The 16,406-nt window shown below is 39.4% G+C and overlaps 1 protein-coding gene across 2 annotated transcripts in view; it reads left to right on the forward strand.

Moving 5' to 3' along the window:
• Nucleotides 1-860: 860 nt before the first annotated feature.
• The window catches only part of LOC135234590 (synaptoporin-like), a 29,899-nt gene continuing 14,353 nt past the window's right edge, over nt 861-16,406 (forward strand). Inside the window, exon 1 of one of the 2 annotated variants that reach the window (XM_064299340.1) lies at nt 861-1,424. In XM_064299340.1, the coding sequence (XP_064155410.1) occupies nt 1,401-1,424 (24 nt within the window). In that variant the 5' untranslated portion in view covers nt 861-1,400. Of the gene's footprint in view, nt 1,425-11,741; nt 11,890-16,406 lie in introns of those variants that run through there. The other variant, XM_064299341.1, reaches the window with a different exon arrangement.

The raw sequence follows: 16,406 nt of genomic DNA on the forward strand, positions 1-16,406 counted from the left end.
TCACCCTTTGAAAAAAAGAAGATAAAAAGGAGACTAAAAAAGCACAGTATTCTGGCATCCCAGACTGGTAACAACTAAGCAAGGTGATGCTGCAACAAGTGGCTTGATGTCATGAATGTAGGTATATCAAAATTTTGCTCATTAAAAATCTTTATCGGAGCTGTCTGTTCTACTTGCATCTAGTACAATGACTGAGCAATGCAAACAAGACCAAAATACGTTTAATCCAGCTCATAATTTCTGTATACTCATTTGGTTCTGCTGGCGGTTGACATTCCTTTAAATCTCTCATTTCTGGGAGGCTGTTTGAAATTAAATGAAATGTTCTCTTTCTATGACTTACAGTACCTTAAATACAGAAGACATCCATAATGAGGATGGTGAAGCCAATGGTAATCATTAGAAACCAATTAACATTAAGATTATTGTTGTGAATGATGCAGTTATTATGTTTGTTTTATCGCTGTTCTTAAACTACTAACGAGGATGACAAGCTTGCTCTAGTGGCTAATGAAAGCTGTCTGAGCAGCAGTAATGATCTGATGTTAATTGATTCTGAATGAAGGCACACAAAATAGCAGGACTGCAGAAGTGCACCGGGAATCCCACTGAATATATGTAAATTAAAGAGATATATAAAAAAATGTCCCACTATTCTGAAGGCAAGCTTTTCCTTTCATATTAACAAAAGAATTATGCGCACATTGTTATTCACACATAATTTTCACAGCATTCTTTTGATGGTATTACTTTATGCTGTATGGAAGTGTGTTTATTTTCTGTGTGTGTGTGTGTGTGTACATGCACATCTGTTTGTACTGCGTGTAAGTGTGTGCAAGTGTGTGTGCATGCATGTATATGTGTATATACATGCAAACATCATGCGTTATTGTGCATGTACGTATGTGCATGCATGGATGTGTGTATGCCTGCGTAGGTGCATACATGCATACTGTACATTTCCAGTGTGTGCTCGCATTGTGAATGTGTGTGTGTAGGTGTGTGTGTGTATGTGTGGCTGATCCTGGTTAAAGTGGGTGATCATATTTGATGCTATCGTCAGTAATCCAGGCCTTATATTCAAGTGCAAAAATGAGATTCTAATAAAAGAATGTGCAGGACTTCCTGGCTGTCTGAGGGGCTTTCTAACACTACAGGTCTGTGAGCTCATGTGAGTGAAGAAGGAGCAGACTTGAGCATCTGATAGGAGCCTCCCCGAGCCTCTTACTCTCTGCAGCAACTCCCAGCCTCTCCTCAGAGCTCCGACGCATAGCCCAGCTCCGCGTGAGGGAAGAAGCGTGTGGGAATCCGTGCCGCTCTTCTCACCAAGCGTCTGTAGCATGAGCCAGCTGCCTTTTCCCTGTCGCGGAGTGAGACCCGGCTGCATTCCTTCATTTTAAATGTGTATGGTGATATTCGCTCCGGTAAGTTCATTAACTTTTTGTTTGTGATTCTATGATATTAATGGCTTGTTCATTCTCTTTGGGAGATTTTACATATGTATATATAATTTGGGAGATTTAAAAAAAAAAATAAAGTGCTGTGATGCAGTGGCGTTGCCAACAATAGTGTACATGTTGCTTATGTGATTGCCAGCTCATAGATCAGGTTTCACTGAACTGTGTTAAAATGTAATGAGAGTAATGATAAATGTGTATAAATAATTTCAGTTGGGGGAGGGACACTATAGGGGAAGTCCACAGTGTATGTTTTATTCAAAAGAGATGCCTTTGAGAGTTGTCTGAGATTATTTTATTGGTCATTGAATTTGGCATTCAAAAAGCAATGATTTTTTTTCCCATCACTTTTATCATTGTTTATGCTTTTGTTTCTGAGAACCCACATGTGCTGTTCATTACTGTGAATTACATAGATCACAGAAATTATAATATAATATAAAATATACAGTTTAATACTGTGTGCCATGCCACTGCCTTCTTTGTGTGAGCAGAAATCAACAGGTTAAAGCAGTTTGTCATAGACTGCTCAGCCACTCATCACCAGCTGTCATCTCTCTGTTTGCGGTCTACCTGTCTAAATTATTCATTTGTTTCGGAGCTCTATTTAGCAGTGTAAAAATCTTGATTGTTAGCCTTGATGAGAGCTGTCATAGACAGGTAACACACGGCGCAAGCTGCAAAAAGGACCAATTATCAGTGCCTCCGGATCATCTGACAATCAAATCTGAAGATGGTTTCCCCTCCTCTTCTTCTTCAATCCCATCCCTTTTTTGCCTCCTAGTTCTGGACATCTGATCACCGCAGGAGGAAAAGTACCCCGTTCACCGTGTGTTATCGCTCTCTCTCTTTCAGGCTAGGGCACCATTCGAGTGCAGCATAAAACAGAATGAAAATTCACCGACATAGTTCCCTCCACTCCTAGGGGCACCCCTTTCATTTTTCAGTAGTTCAAAGTTTGAAAGAAGTACACAGCATTTTCTGCTCTGTCTTTGTGTCAGCCGCGCAGAGCGTGGGCACAAATCACGGCTCAACAGAAGCCCGCTGTGTCTCTGTTTCAACCTTTCAAATGCTTGTACATAATTCATAGAGACTCATTCTCTCTCCCTACCACTGTAGTTAGGCGAGAACGCTTGACACTCCCAATGAGCAAAGTGGCACAATAGAAGAAACACGCTGCACTGTCTCCTGGGAATGCAGCTATGGACGTTACATTCACTAAAACAATTTAGCTTGCTAGGTCTGATTGATGGACTGATTCATTAATTGTATTCGATCACCCTGAAATACAATAAATCAACACATATCCCTGCTTCCATATGGCATAATGATTGCATTAAAAATTATAAAGTAACACCCGGAAATGATCAGTTGTTTATGGGGTTATCTCATAAAAGGCAACATTTTAATTGCATGCTTTGTCATGTTTTTTTATTTTATTTATTTTTTACACAGCATACAATAGTTTCAGAAGTAATCACACACAACTGTTCGGATCGGATTATAATTATTATCATGGCAAATTGTCCACTGCAGCTGCACATTTTAGCATAATTTCTGGATGCTGATAGTAGAATGACACACTCCTGCTTTTACAGGTCTTTATAAATAAGCATTGCTCATGAGAATCACATTATTTGACAATGCACATATTTTAAACACTTAAACAGTAGAAAGACTCTCATCTAATAATAAATTCCACTACATCCCAGACGTCCACTAGAGAACTGACTCTATTTTTCCAACCACGTTGATCTACTGGTGAAATGAAATTAAATACCAGTTAATGGCTTTATACCCTTTTACTTGACTTGGTAGCTAGTTACAAATCTTACAGAATATATGTTGCCATTTTCAATTGGGATTGCTTGGGATGAAAAGGTATATTGTGAGAGCAGCATCTACATTTTTTTTTTTTAAACATGACAAAATGTGTTCAAGCTAGCAATGCAATGGTGAACTTAACCATATCTGAATAAAAAATTCCAATAGAGAAATGCAATCTCCATCTATCACTTGCTTTGGTTGCTTTTTTCTCATTAAACTACATGCCATGGTGCCACAGCATTGTGGTCTTGCAGGGCAAAGGTTTGTCTACACCAAAGAGGGAGAGATCTTCTACAAAGGACAACACTAGGCTTACATTTTTATTATAGTTTTTACTAATACACTTTTTCTATTGGGCAGAAAGGCATTTAGCTTGCTATTTTTTAGGGACTAAGATTGGTTGATCAGTTAATCCATTTGTATCTTAATAACTTATGCTTATGCTTATGTTTAAATATAGTTATTTTTATTTTACCAGGCTGTTTATTTATTTTGTATTTTTCATTTTTACAGGAATGAAATTGCTATAAAAAAAAGTTATATTTATTTGTCCTGGTTTTCATAAGGATGGCAGCATGATACTCAAGATTTGCAACATGCAAATTTACCTAGTTAGTTTACTAATAAGTGCAACAATTGACCAGGGCAGCTCTAGCAGGACAGAAATTGACTTGTTGGAAAGTGCCTCATTGAAAGTCACTGAGCTCTTCAGTATGGTGCATTTTACTGCCAATGTGTTTCTATGGAGATTCCATGGCTGTATGCTTGATTTTATGCACCTGTTAGGTATGTTTCAAATTGAGTATTTGAGAAGTGCCTGCAGTAAGAAAGCAAATCTAATTAGATAGTACAAATATAAGGTTATGTGGGTTCACTTTGGTTCAGGTGTGAAAGCTTGATTCATTGATCAAAGAGATAGCCATCACAGTGTCTTTACATCTTCCCAACCAAGTGGTTGCATTAAGGCACATGATTTCGAGAAATGACTCTAAAAATAGTTTTTGATCCTGACAGATAATCTACTATGAAGTGCTATTAAAAGTGAAAGGTATACTTTCTTAGATGCATACCATCAGTTTGGAGGCTGCCGTGAGCCAGAGCGCTGTCAATTTGGCTATTCAGCCTGCTCCATGTGCTTTGAGCTGTGCGCTCCTCGTTCTCCAGTCACGAAAATACTAACTTTCAGTAGCCACACCCAGTGCGCCCGCACGCCGTGCCCATGTGCCCGGCATCATTGATTCTGGAAAACAGAGCCCGATAATATGCTAATACTGTGAATGTGTGCTTTGTTATTATTAGTATTTGTAGTACCATTTCTCTTTCCCTGCATGTTCTTCTAAGGGAAATAATGATCAGTGCTAAAGCATGTGGCCATTTTAAGGGGCCCTGGGATTATCACTCGCAGCTACACAGAATTTAATGGACTAAAAGCTGAAAGAATACATTCTTTAGACTTACCACATGCGCAGCTCATTGTTCTTAGCATTATAAGATTAGTCTCCTTACAGTAGAAGCCAAAATATTCCAATTTGTTGCATCCTATGAATATTTGTGGAGAGGCACAACCAAGTGCAATAATGTAGTAACGGTTGTTCTGCACTCTAATATAGCACCGTAAACTCCAGTTACCAATCAGAATCTTTTGTAGTTAAGAAGCAGAAGAATGAAGGGACATGGGAGTGATGTAGCTGGAAAATCTATGCAATCTATGTTGATAGTACACAAGCACCCAATTGAAAAAAAAAAAACTAGCTGTGAAATCCACAGGGATAGACTCTTTAGGTTTGTATAAGTTGATAAGCTTTGCGCCTGATGTCACCTGTAAGTGTGTGTAGATCACATGACCTTGGTGAAAAATCTGACATGGCAGCCAAATGTTCACATTACCACATATTTCCTCAAGTTAAATATACTGAGAGCCCTTAAGCCACACAACGATGTGTACCTTGCCATACCACATGGTTTTCTGAGGCTATATTTCGACCGGCAAACCAAATCCAATTTTTTGCATGTCCAACTGGAATCTGATTAAGTCAGAACAGCAAAAAAAAAAAAAAAAAAATGAAATTCGATTTTTTCAAATCCTATTGAAACCACATACATATGTGCCAAATCACATTTCTGGACATGGGTCTCAATCTGGCTGCTCAAATCAAATTTCAAGTGTTGTTTTTCACGCATTTGACATCACATGTGGACTGCCGGAAAGTAACAAACAAAACAAAGTGGAACACACATATCAGCCATTTCCATCGCTGATGTTTGCCTGATGGGATACATGAGTTCCGCACCGTGACTATATTTCCATGGTGTACAGAGTGAGAGGAACAGTCCCCATTCTTCAGCTAGGTTTCTGCACTGAGAGTTGTTCTGTATTGGAGAAACATACCAACATCTTTGAATGTGCCACCAATTAACACATGTATGCATGCCTATGTCATTGCCATAACAACCAATGTAGATACACCAGGTGTCTTGTCCTCCCTACAAATTGCAACACTGTATGTTTTTATATACCAGGAAGTTCAAAATCTGTCAGTTCAGCCGACATTTACTATTAATTTGATCAGACCAGCAGATAAGCTTATACCTAGTACTAAACTCTGTACTAGAGTGCTAGACTCTGAGGAGGGGGAGGGTGATGCCTACTGCAAGAAACAGTAATAACTAGCTTTCTAGCAAATGGCTATTTGCTATTTTAGTATTCAACCATGCTGGGAGACCATAATAGAGGTGTTCAATCACATGATTAATCAAAGAGGGAATATCTAACAGTAATCAGCACCCGTCTTTGTCTTGTACGTCATGCGGTACAGTGCTATGCTGTGCACTCTAACACCTCCATATATCTTAACTGTATCCATTGTGTTGACACTGCACATTTGTGCAAACCCCCTCAGGTTTAAACCAGATTATTTTGTAATGGCAGCAACAACAAAAAAAAACATCCAGCCTATCTCAACAGGTCTCAACTTCTACAAGACTCTGTATACTCCATATACAACCAATTACATACTTTATAAAAATAGGGAAAAATAGTCTTAAATGTTTAAGTTTTTAACATGAGAATGAAAAACAGCCCTGTTAGATAACAACTTTATTTAATCAGGAAGTCCCTTAAATTCTCTTTTTTGGGGTAGACTTGGCATTGACAGCAGCAAAAGAAATACAGCATATAAATGTTCCATGTTAAAAAACATAGAATCACAATAATACATAGAACATACTTTTGCTATGTCACTAACTCAAGTCTACAAAACAGCATCATTTGACACTAATGTGCTGCAGAGGAGCACTGGTTTCCCTTTTTAGTTTGCCTGTTAAAATATATGTGCAGGGACACAACCATTCAGAGGCCAGATTGCCTACATTCACTACAAACACCACTCAAATATCAGATGGCTGGTCAGTGGCATACTATGTTTTGTGAAAAACAGGTGTGGACTTATGAAACTCCTGTCCAGCTATTATATTAGGACATGATGTGCTTGTGAACAGAGTGGTCCATGTTTTTTTTTAATACTGCAATATTTGACAGCCATTGTGTATTTCCCATATATTTTGCAATACCTTGATAATACATTTTATCTCAGTTTATTCCAGTCATACTGTCTGTGCACTGGATTCTCCTGTTTATCCTTTTATTTATTCTTTCCATTTTCGTTTGGAGCTCTTTCTTTCCTCAAATATCTGCCTGTCCATCCTGCTCCCTCTCTCTAACATAAGTCTCCTTCCCCAACGTTGTTCTTTTATGAAATCTGCCTCCACATATCCAGCTACCCTCTCCTTGCTCTCACCCTCTCTTTCTCTAAACCTTCCCTCCAGTTTTTCTGTAAACCCCTTCTATTCCTCAGCACCCCCCCGTTGTTTTTTTTTCTACAATTATCACCATCTCTTACTCCGTGCATCCTTATCTGCAGGTTCATTTATTTCCCCTTTCTTTCTCCAGTATGCCCTCTCTCCTTCCTGAACCGAAGGGGTGCAACAAGTTTGATTCTTTTTTTATTGTATAGAAGAAGAAAAAAAAACGAGAGCTCCTTCAACCAGAAAATATTTCCATCTCCTCTACTGGATGATCAATAGAGACAACAGCTGTATCATAAATAGCTGCAGTGCCAGAGGCTGGGTGATTAGGAGAGAGAGAGATGAGGAGGGAGGGAGAGAGAAAGAGAGAGAGAAGGAGAGAGAAAGAGAGAGAGAGAGAGAGAGAGAGAGAGAGAGAGAAAGAGAGAGAGAATAGCTAAGCTGATGTCCCTTTTGACACTTAGCCAATGCAGACGATGAGTAAATGGCCCAGGAAAATCATCCTCCCTCCCCCTGGTCAATGGCATGGTAACATTTGGCTTTCAACAAAGTACGATGAAAATGAAAATAACGTTTGTCTTGTTGATAGCATGAATAGCATTATTCAAACCAGGGACTTGGGGGGCAGGGAAGTTAGAGAGTGAAAGGGGTGTGTGCAGTGTGCAGTGAGGTGTCATGGCTACCAATAATAGTGAGAACACTAACAAAATATTTTTATTGCCTTGGGGCTGCGAGAGCCTTGGGGCTGCGAGGAGTGAGGGAACGGGAGACAATGTGTAGAATAGTCTGACATTTCTTTGTTTAAATGCTAGAAATATAAAAAATACATTGGAACATGAGGCTGTTATGAATAGTGGGGGCTATGACATAGTCAAGATTACAGAGACATAGCTTGGGGAAGGGGATGGGATGAATATAATATAGAGGTAAAAACTTATTAGGAAGGATAGATCCCATATGAGAGGTGGAGGTATAGGTCTCTATGAAAAAGAAAATCTTAATGTGCAGGTAATTCCAGAAACTGACCAACTCCAACCATGCCTAGTGAGGATATATCTTAAGCTAATAGAGGAACATGAGAACAGCCTTAATATTGGACTATGTTGCTGACCACCGGCTTTATACAGAGTGAATACAATGCTCTTTGGAAACAAGCTTGTCAGGAAGATGAGACTTCTTACGGTGACTTCAATTATCCCAGTATTAATTTCCTTGACTACAGGACAAGGAATGTGTGAGGAAGAATTTTTAAATGTTGTAAAGGACAATTTTTTGACACAGTATGTCATTCAGCCTTCAAGAGGGAATTTAATTCTGGATATCATGCTTTGTAATGATCCTACATAATTTGCAGCACAGAGGTGGTGGAGCCACTTGGGACAAGCAATGATTCTGCTCTTAGTTTTGTTATTGTAGCAGTCGATTTGTCTCAGCTGCGCCGGCTGTTGGAGCAATCACACGCACCTGGGCTGCGCTAGCTTATCAGCCCAGGTGCTTAAATGATTTTCGTTTTATTAAAAGAAACAAAACTGAAATTAAATGAAACAAATAATGAAACTCGCTCTTGGTGTGAGCTCCTGGCCTCGGCCCCGAACTGTGGAGAGCAGCGCACCTTTAAGCACCTGGGCTGATTAGTTAACGCAACCCAGGTGCGTGTGCTCACTCCACCAGCCAGCGCAGCTGAAACCAATCCACCTCTCCAGTGGAATGACTGCAACTGACATATTTTAGCAAATTAAGAGGGCCTCCTGAAAGTTATATGAATATATTTACCATATTTACCAGTACACTGTTGCTATTGGCTAGCAACTGCAACAGCAGGGAGAAGTCAGTGACACATGGCAACTGGTTAACTCTGGTATCATTTTCAGTTTGAAAAAGACTTGAGACTAATAGTTGATAAAAGACTCTCAGGTTCTGGGCACTGTGCTGCAGCAGTAACAAAGGCTTAAAAGGCTTTATCTCAAGCTTAGTAAAAGGAGACTTAGGGGTAAATTGATTGAGTCTTTTTAATTCATAAGAGGGATTAACAAAGTGAACAACAAGAGATTCTTCAGGTTGAGTTCTGTTGGTAAAATGAGGACCAGCTTTTTAAAATGTATCCTTTACATTTCATTGAGACCTGCTCAAGAGGCTGTGGTCACATACTAATCACCATTACAGCCATCATATATATATATATATATATATATAACAAAATAGTGGAGTGGCACGGTATAAAAGCAACAATACACCGAGTAAACAGATCAATTAGAAGCATTTACACTCCTCTGTTAAGTAAATCTTCAACCAGTTCATCCACATTCATTTGCCTAGAGGTTTGTATGCAATTGCTTAGGATGCAGATTTGTTTTGGTCATTCCTATTCATTTTTTGCCAGTCGGAAAGCCAATGGGCAGTTGATCAGACCTTCGATAACATATTTTATTTTACATTTTTTCAGTACCCAACTCAAGGCTACAAGCAGCATCCCAGCTGGCCATCGAACCTACACCCCGGGTTCCCAAACCATTATACAATGCTGTCGCCACTTGTAGAGCTGGAATTGGATCTACAAATGTTGTGGCAGGGTTTCTTTCTGGGGAGCACTGGTTAAACAGTACAGAAGTAAAAGTAAAAAAAAAAACAGATCTGCTTTAAGATGTTAACCACTTCTATGGGAGGTCTGCCTTTCACTTGTGGCGTTATGTTGAGAGTTGGATCTGCAAGGACTGCAGATGCACTTGACTCTATGTTCTCCAGTTGCTTCGAACTAATGTTGCCTGGAATGCAGCAGGCAGCTGTTACACTTGGCATGAATCGGTGCCAAAATGAGCTCATTTACAGCTTGTGAATGTGGCCGTTGAGACAGTTACTTAAACTGTCTTCCAACAATTATTCTTGGAAAGTTTAGACCCCATGTCCCATCCCGACATCAGAACCTTTGGGAGTTTTTTTATTCACAGCAAGCTATTTGCTGTCCTTCATTGTTCACTGTTGACAAATGCCCCTGTATTTCTGCACAAATGGCAATGACACAAACGTGAGCTGCTGCATTGCAGACCCTCAGACATTCTAACCATGACTGGATTCACAACTCACGGCTCATAACCTTTATTATAAATTTAATCCTAAATTTCACATGTAACATAACATGACATGACATGACATGACATAACACAACTTAAGACGAGAACAGGCCATTCAGCCCAACACTGCTCGTCTATTCCTACCACTAAACTGTACTTAATGTTTAGTTTACCTAGATAGTATCTAACACTGTATCAAGCTGGGCCTTGAATACCCCCAGTGTTTCTGCCTCCACTACATGTCCAGGCAAGCTATTCCACACATTGACCACTCTCTGTGAAAAAACATTTCCTAATGTCTGTGTGAAATGTATCCTTTGCCAGTTTCCATTTATGCCCCCTCGTTCTGCTAACCAAACTCAACTTGAATAATTTCCTGTAGTTAACTTTGTGAATCCCTGTAATACATTTAAAAGCCTCAATAAAATCTCCTCTAAGTCTCCTTTTACTAAGCTTGAAAAGTCCAAGCATCCAAGCCTTTCCTCTTTTATACCCGGAATCAATCTGGTTGCCCGTCTTTGGACCTTTTCCAGCGCCTCTATATCTTTCTTGTAGTACGGTCCCCAGAACTGCACACAATACTCTAAGTGGGCAAGCTCATCTTGGACCTGTCGCCAAGGCCTTGTGGAAATGGAAAATATACAGTAGATATAAATGTTGAACTAATATATATATGAAATTATTGCTATATATATATATATATATAGTGGGGTGTGTGGTCTTCTGCTGCTGTAGCCCATCTGCTTCAAGGTTTGACGTGGTGTGCATTCAGAGATGCTCTTCTGCACACCTCGGTTGTAACGAGTGGTTATTTGAGTTACTGTTGCCTTTCTATCAGCTCGAACCAGTCTGGCCATTCTCCTCTGACCTCTGCCATCAACAAGGCATTTTCTCCCAGAGAACTGCCGCTCATTGGATATTTTCTCTTTTTTGGACCATTCTCTGTAAACCCGAGAGATGGTTGTGCGTGAAAAAATGTAGATCAGCAGTTTCTGAAATACTCAAACCAGCCCGTCTGGCACCAACAACCATGCCACGTTCAAAGTCACTTAAGTCACCTTTCTTCCACATTCTGATGCTTGGTTTGAACTTCAGAAAATCGTCTTGACCATGTCTACATGCCTAAATGCACTGAGTTGCTGCCACGTGATTGGCTGAACATATATTTTTATTAGATATATTAACGAGCAGTTGAACAGGTGTACCTAAAGTAGTGGCCGGTGAGTGTATATATATATAAATGACAAGAGAACTGGGTCTATTACCAGTATAACACTGTGACACTAGGCTCGCGTCGAAACTCAAAAAAGTGGTGGAACAGACACTGACTCAACCAAGTATATTGGCCATTACTAAACTTCCCAATTGCAAAAGGCTCTCCTTTGTGTCTCATTCATAGATGAGGACTGCCTTGTCTTGTGGATTCGGGTCAAAATGAATTACCTGTTAGATTGGTGGCTATGCCTTAATTGAAATTGACCACAGCTGTCAAAGACATAAATAAAGCAGCAGAAGATTAGTGTTATGATTCAGCTGGACTAATTTCCCCACAGCTTGAAATCTGAGGGGACATTTTAATTGAGAGGCTATAACACAAGGCATATACCTTTTAAAGTTCCCCAGCTTCCACTGAATATTACAAGTTTTGTCTGTGTGAGATGTTTATTTGCATTTGAGTTCATTTTTCTCTTTGACATTAACAACAGCAGCAAAGCAGTGACTCTTCAGCAGAGGTTTGGTTCAGTATTTCACTTGTTTTACTTGATTAATCCAGTCGTGTAAATCTTTTTGTCAAATAAGTGTGAACTACAAATGAATGTAAGCCATTCCAGATAAGGGTGAATGTTCAGAAAACAAATAATAATAAAGTCTAAAGGCTGATTCAGACCAATTAACCAACAACAGAAGGATGGCTTTTAGGAGTTTTAGGATATGCTCAGATTGGCTCCACAACGACTCCCCATGATAAATCCTGAGTTGAGTTAAAGGCAAAAATGATTTTCTCAGCCAACTTTTAATCTGTTTTTATGATTTATTTAATAATTTTATATGATAACCATCATTTTGATATGGACTGTGCAGTCTTTACTCAGTAACCAAATAAGTTCTTTTTTTTTTACTTTCTTTAAATGAAAACTCCTTGCTGTCACCATTTTTATTTGAACTGGGTTATATGGAAGGGTTCTGTTTTGCCATTATTATCCTTCACACGTTGATACCCAGGCAATTGTTATGGATTGGAAGAAATTTTCTGTGCAGCATTCAGTCCAGCTGGTGTCTGGTAGATTCAGAATAGAGAAGAGAGAGAGGGAGGTTTCATGTGCTCTTCAGGGTCTTTGAGCAGATTGAGAACAAGGACAGAGGCAGCAGGATTTGACTGGCTCCTTAGAGGCATGGATCTGCAACAGTGATGGATTGTTCTTAAACAAATCCAGATGGATGGAGACTTGTAATAGATACGGAAACTGAAGAGTTGCAAGTGTTTATCACCAGCATTACAGTGACATAGACAAAGTCCTGAAATGCTCGTACAGGACTTTATATTTAAGTATTTAGCAAACTGTCTCATCCAGTTATTTATAAAATGGCACGCAGAAAGGACAGAGAACATGCCAAGTTATTAGTGTCACAACCAGGGCCGGTCTAGGCATAGGCGGTCGCCTAGGGTGACATCTGGTCTGTTCTCCAACACAATAGGTTGCAATAGGTTGATTTTGAGTTGAGCTTATATAATGCTGGGAAAAACTATTTTTGAATGAAATCAAATGGAATGTGAGAACAAGCAAGTGAAAGATATATAGCTGTATAGCTTAGAAAAATAGGGTATAGAACCTGTGGAAATAATAGCTTTCTGTGCTTTAATTAGCCTCTAGAATATGAGCAAACAAAGTGACTGTGAGGGGAGGGGGGGGGGGGGTAATTAGGCAATCATTATTTGGTCTTATTATTTAATATTACATAATTCAATAATGGTGGATCTTATTGGTTTAGAACAAAAAGACATTAAGCAGCCCATATACTTTTTAAATCTTAATTTAAATAACTTAACTTTTTTCATCTTAATTTAAATAACAACATTTGTGGCCTAAATATGAACACTTACCTCAATATATCTTTTGTGTTGATTCTTAAATGTCTCAAGAGTGGTATTTAAGGAAAGTACATGTTCAGTTGTTCCCTTGTCTCTTTAGTGTCTACACATGTGCAGGGAGGGTGAATGTCCTCTGTGGAACTACTGAGATGAATCAATGGAACAGCAACAAGTTAATGTTAAGACAGAAATGGATATAAATGGGAATTGATGTGTTAATTTGTGGGTGATTTTTCAAAGTGCAGTCATAGGTGACCTATAACGCCCATTTTATCTTGAGTTTATGCGATGAATAATAGTGGGTTTCTGGGAATGAAGAGGTTCAGGTAGGTAATGAACCCTTTTGCATCATCAATAGTGTTTTTACCACAAAATCTTTATTATGGACAGGGGTAGGAAATTAGCCTGAAACATTATATGCATAATATATGTCTGTTACTTTTTTTAACAGTGCAGGAATGTAAAAATCAGGAGTGTTCGGTCTTATATGAAAATGATGCCCTTTTCGGATAAAATTGGACACTCCTAGTCTAAATCATTTACCCCAACAAACAAACAAACAAACAAACAAAAAAAAGAACATTCTTTATATGTTATAGGAATTTAAAGGAACAATGAACATAAAGGTATTTTGGTAAAGCGTTTGCACTTGAGCTGTGCCACAGCACTGTGTATCTTCAGGCCATATTGCTAACAATTCATTAAAAATCCATTTCGGAGCAGCACGCTTTGCAGAATGCACGTTACTGTACGTGACTGATTGCACAAGCGGAAATATTGGTGCCTCGCTCCGCTCGCCCCCATTCATTTCAGTGGAAGCACGAAGTAATAAAATGAACTAAAACGATTACCACCTGATGGCAATCACTGGCCTCTGAGGAGTCTCACTGCCACTGACTGGAATTAAACCTGCTTCACAGGAGCGGTGGCTTGGCTGGTAGGCTCTAGCAGATAATACATCTTCAGTTAAAGTAGGTGTCTCAGCGCACGCTCAAATTATGTTTCACAAGAGCACAGCCTGAGCGAATGGATGATAACCAGGCAGGAGCAGCACCTCCAGATCTGTTTAGCAGCAGATCTTAGAATCAGCCCAGGGCTGTGACTCTGAACCCATTTGTGTAGCATTGATACTTTTGATTTACTTCACATTTATATAGCAGAGATTCTTATCTTGGGCAATGTATGGAGGAGGAGTAAAATAGTGAATACAAAAGGTAAAAGAATTAGCACCCATTAAAGAAGTGATTGTACACTCAGATCCAGGAAGATGCAAGGCCATAGTTCTGTACCTGTTCATTAGATTCAGGTAGAAACCACAAAACTGGACTTACTCAGCTCAGTTTCTGGTCTCTGCTGGACTCCAGAGGTGGAAAGTGTGGGGTTTAGCATGGAAATGCCTCCGGCCCCCAAGAAGTCCTCTGACTGCTCAACAAATGAACTCAGTTAATATATTCAAAATTGAAAATGCGAAGTTCTTGAGACAAAAAAACATTGAATAAGTGAATAATTATAATTCCCTTGCTAGAGAAGTCCATGAAAAGACATTTCATGCAGCCCAGAAGAACTGCCAGGCAGCTGTTGAGGGGCCAAATCGTATGACAGATTTCCAGAATATATTCTCAACCCAGCTGTGTGAAAACGTCCCAGGACGTGCGCTGAAACCCAGCCAAATTAACCGTTTTCCCAAACAAATTAGTCAAGTGGGGATTTTTTCAGTGAGCCCTCAAACCAGCCCTGCAGAAAAACATGAAAATGTACTCAACCCATCCCTGTGGGAGAGAAGGAGAATGTACTCAACCCAGCCCTATGAGAAATAGGAGGAATGTACTCAACCCAGCCCAATGGGAAATAAGGAAAATGTACTCAACCCACCCCTGTAGGAAGTCAGAAGAATGGACACAACCCACCACAGTAGGAAATTAGGAGAATGTACTCAACCCACCCCTGTAGGAAGTCAGAAGAATGGACACAACCCACCACAGTAGGAAATTAGGAGAATGTACTCAACCCACCCCTGTAGGAAATCAGAAGAATGGACACAACCCACCAGAGAAGGAAATTAGGAGAATGTACTCAACCCACTCGTGTAGGAAATCAAGAGAATGTACTATAAGCATGATAATTAAGTAAAGATAGGTTCATTGTATTATAAATTCATAAAATATTAAAAATAAAATCACAATACGAAAATAAATAAAATTAAAATACAAAACCTCTCTGGGACTTCCGTTGGTTACACCAACAAATGTAGGCTACATAGCCTATATATTGCAATTTGCAAATTTCCATTTAAGAAGACCAGCTGTCTAATTTTTTATGCAACTATGCACAACCGGGTCCTCATTACCACAAATAGCCTTTCATTCAAGTTTCATACTGAATCGACCAGCCAGTGCCGCCCATGTTCCCAGAGTCTTAGGCATCGCAGCAAGATTAAGATGGATATTGCTGAATAAATATTGTTACAGTTTCTAAATATGTTCAGCTCTTATAGTCGTAAAGTGTGTTTAGCAGTAGCTTCTGTTTAGATAGTTATTGAACTAAGCGTGAATTCACACCATGTGATCGTCAGCTGTGTGAGGAAAAGATGTCGTGGTATTTCAGTGACTGAAGCTATGTACCTCGCTGGAGAACAGCACACATCTTTCTAATGAAGATGAAACTTAGCCTAGTAGTATCTAAGCGGAGGAAAAGAAATACAGTCTCTCTGAACGGATTTGATTGTTGCGAGCACCTCCATTTTGCTTGGAGCTACAAGTGAGTAACTCCAGCTAGAGCCAGAGTAAATAGTATATACTGCAAAGTGAGTGTTTTATTAATGGTTAAGTATGAGTGTGGTGTGATTGGAATGGCAGATATGGAATGGACCATAATCAATGGATTAGTAAACTGGATAGCCAATTAATTTATTTTCTACAATCTTGCTGACCTGTTGCTGCCAGAGGTTGTTAGGCGAGAGCAAGGAGAGGCAGGTTGGGGAGGGTTACAAGAAGGGGGAAAGCAAGCAAGCCACTACTTCTTCCATGAGCATATAGTATAAAGTATATAGAATTCTGCACCTCTAATAACCCATAATATCATTTGGTTACCAAGTGCTCTTTTGGAGTCCCCAAATGGCTTTTTTGGAAACCTGCCTAGACATAGCTCAGAAAAAAAAAC

This window comes from Anguilla rostrata, chromosome 11 (assembly GCF_018555375.3).
Source record: "Anguilla rostrata isolate EN2019 chromosome 11, ASM1855537v3, whole genome shotgun sequence".
Taxonomy (NCBI): Eukaryota; Metazoa; Chordata; class Actinopteri; order Anguilliformes; family Anguillidae; genus Anguilla; species Anguilla rostrata.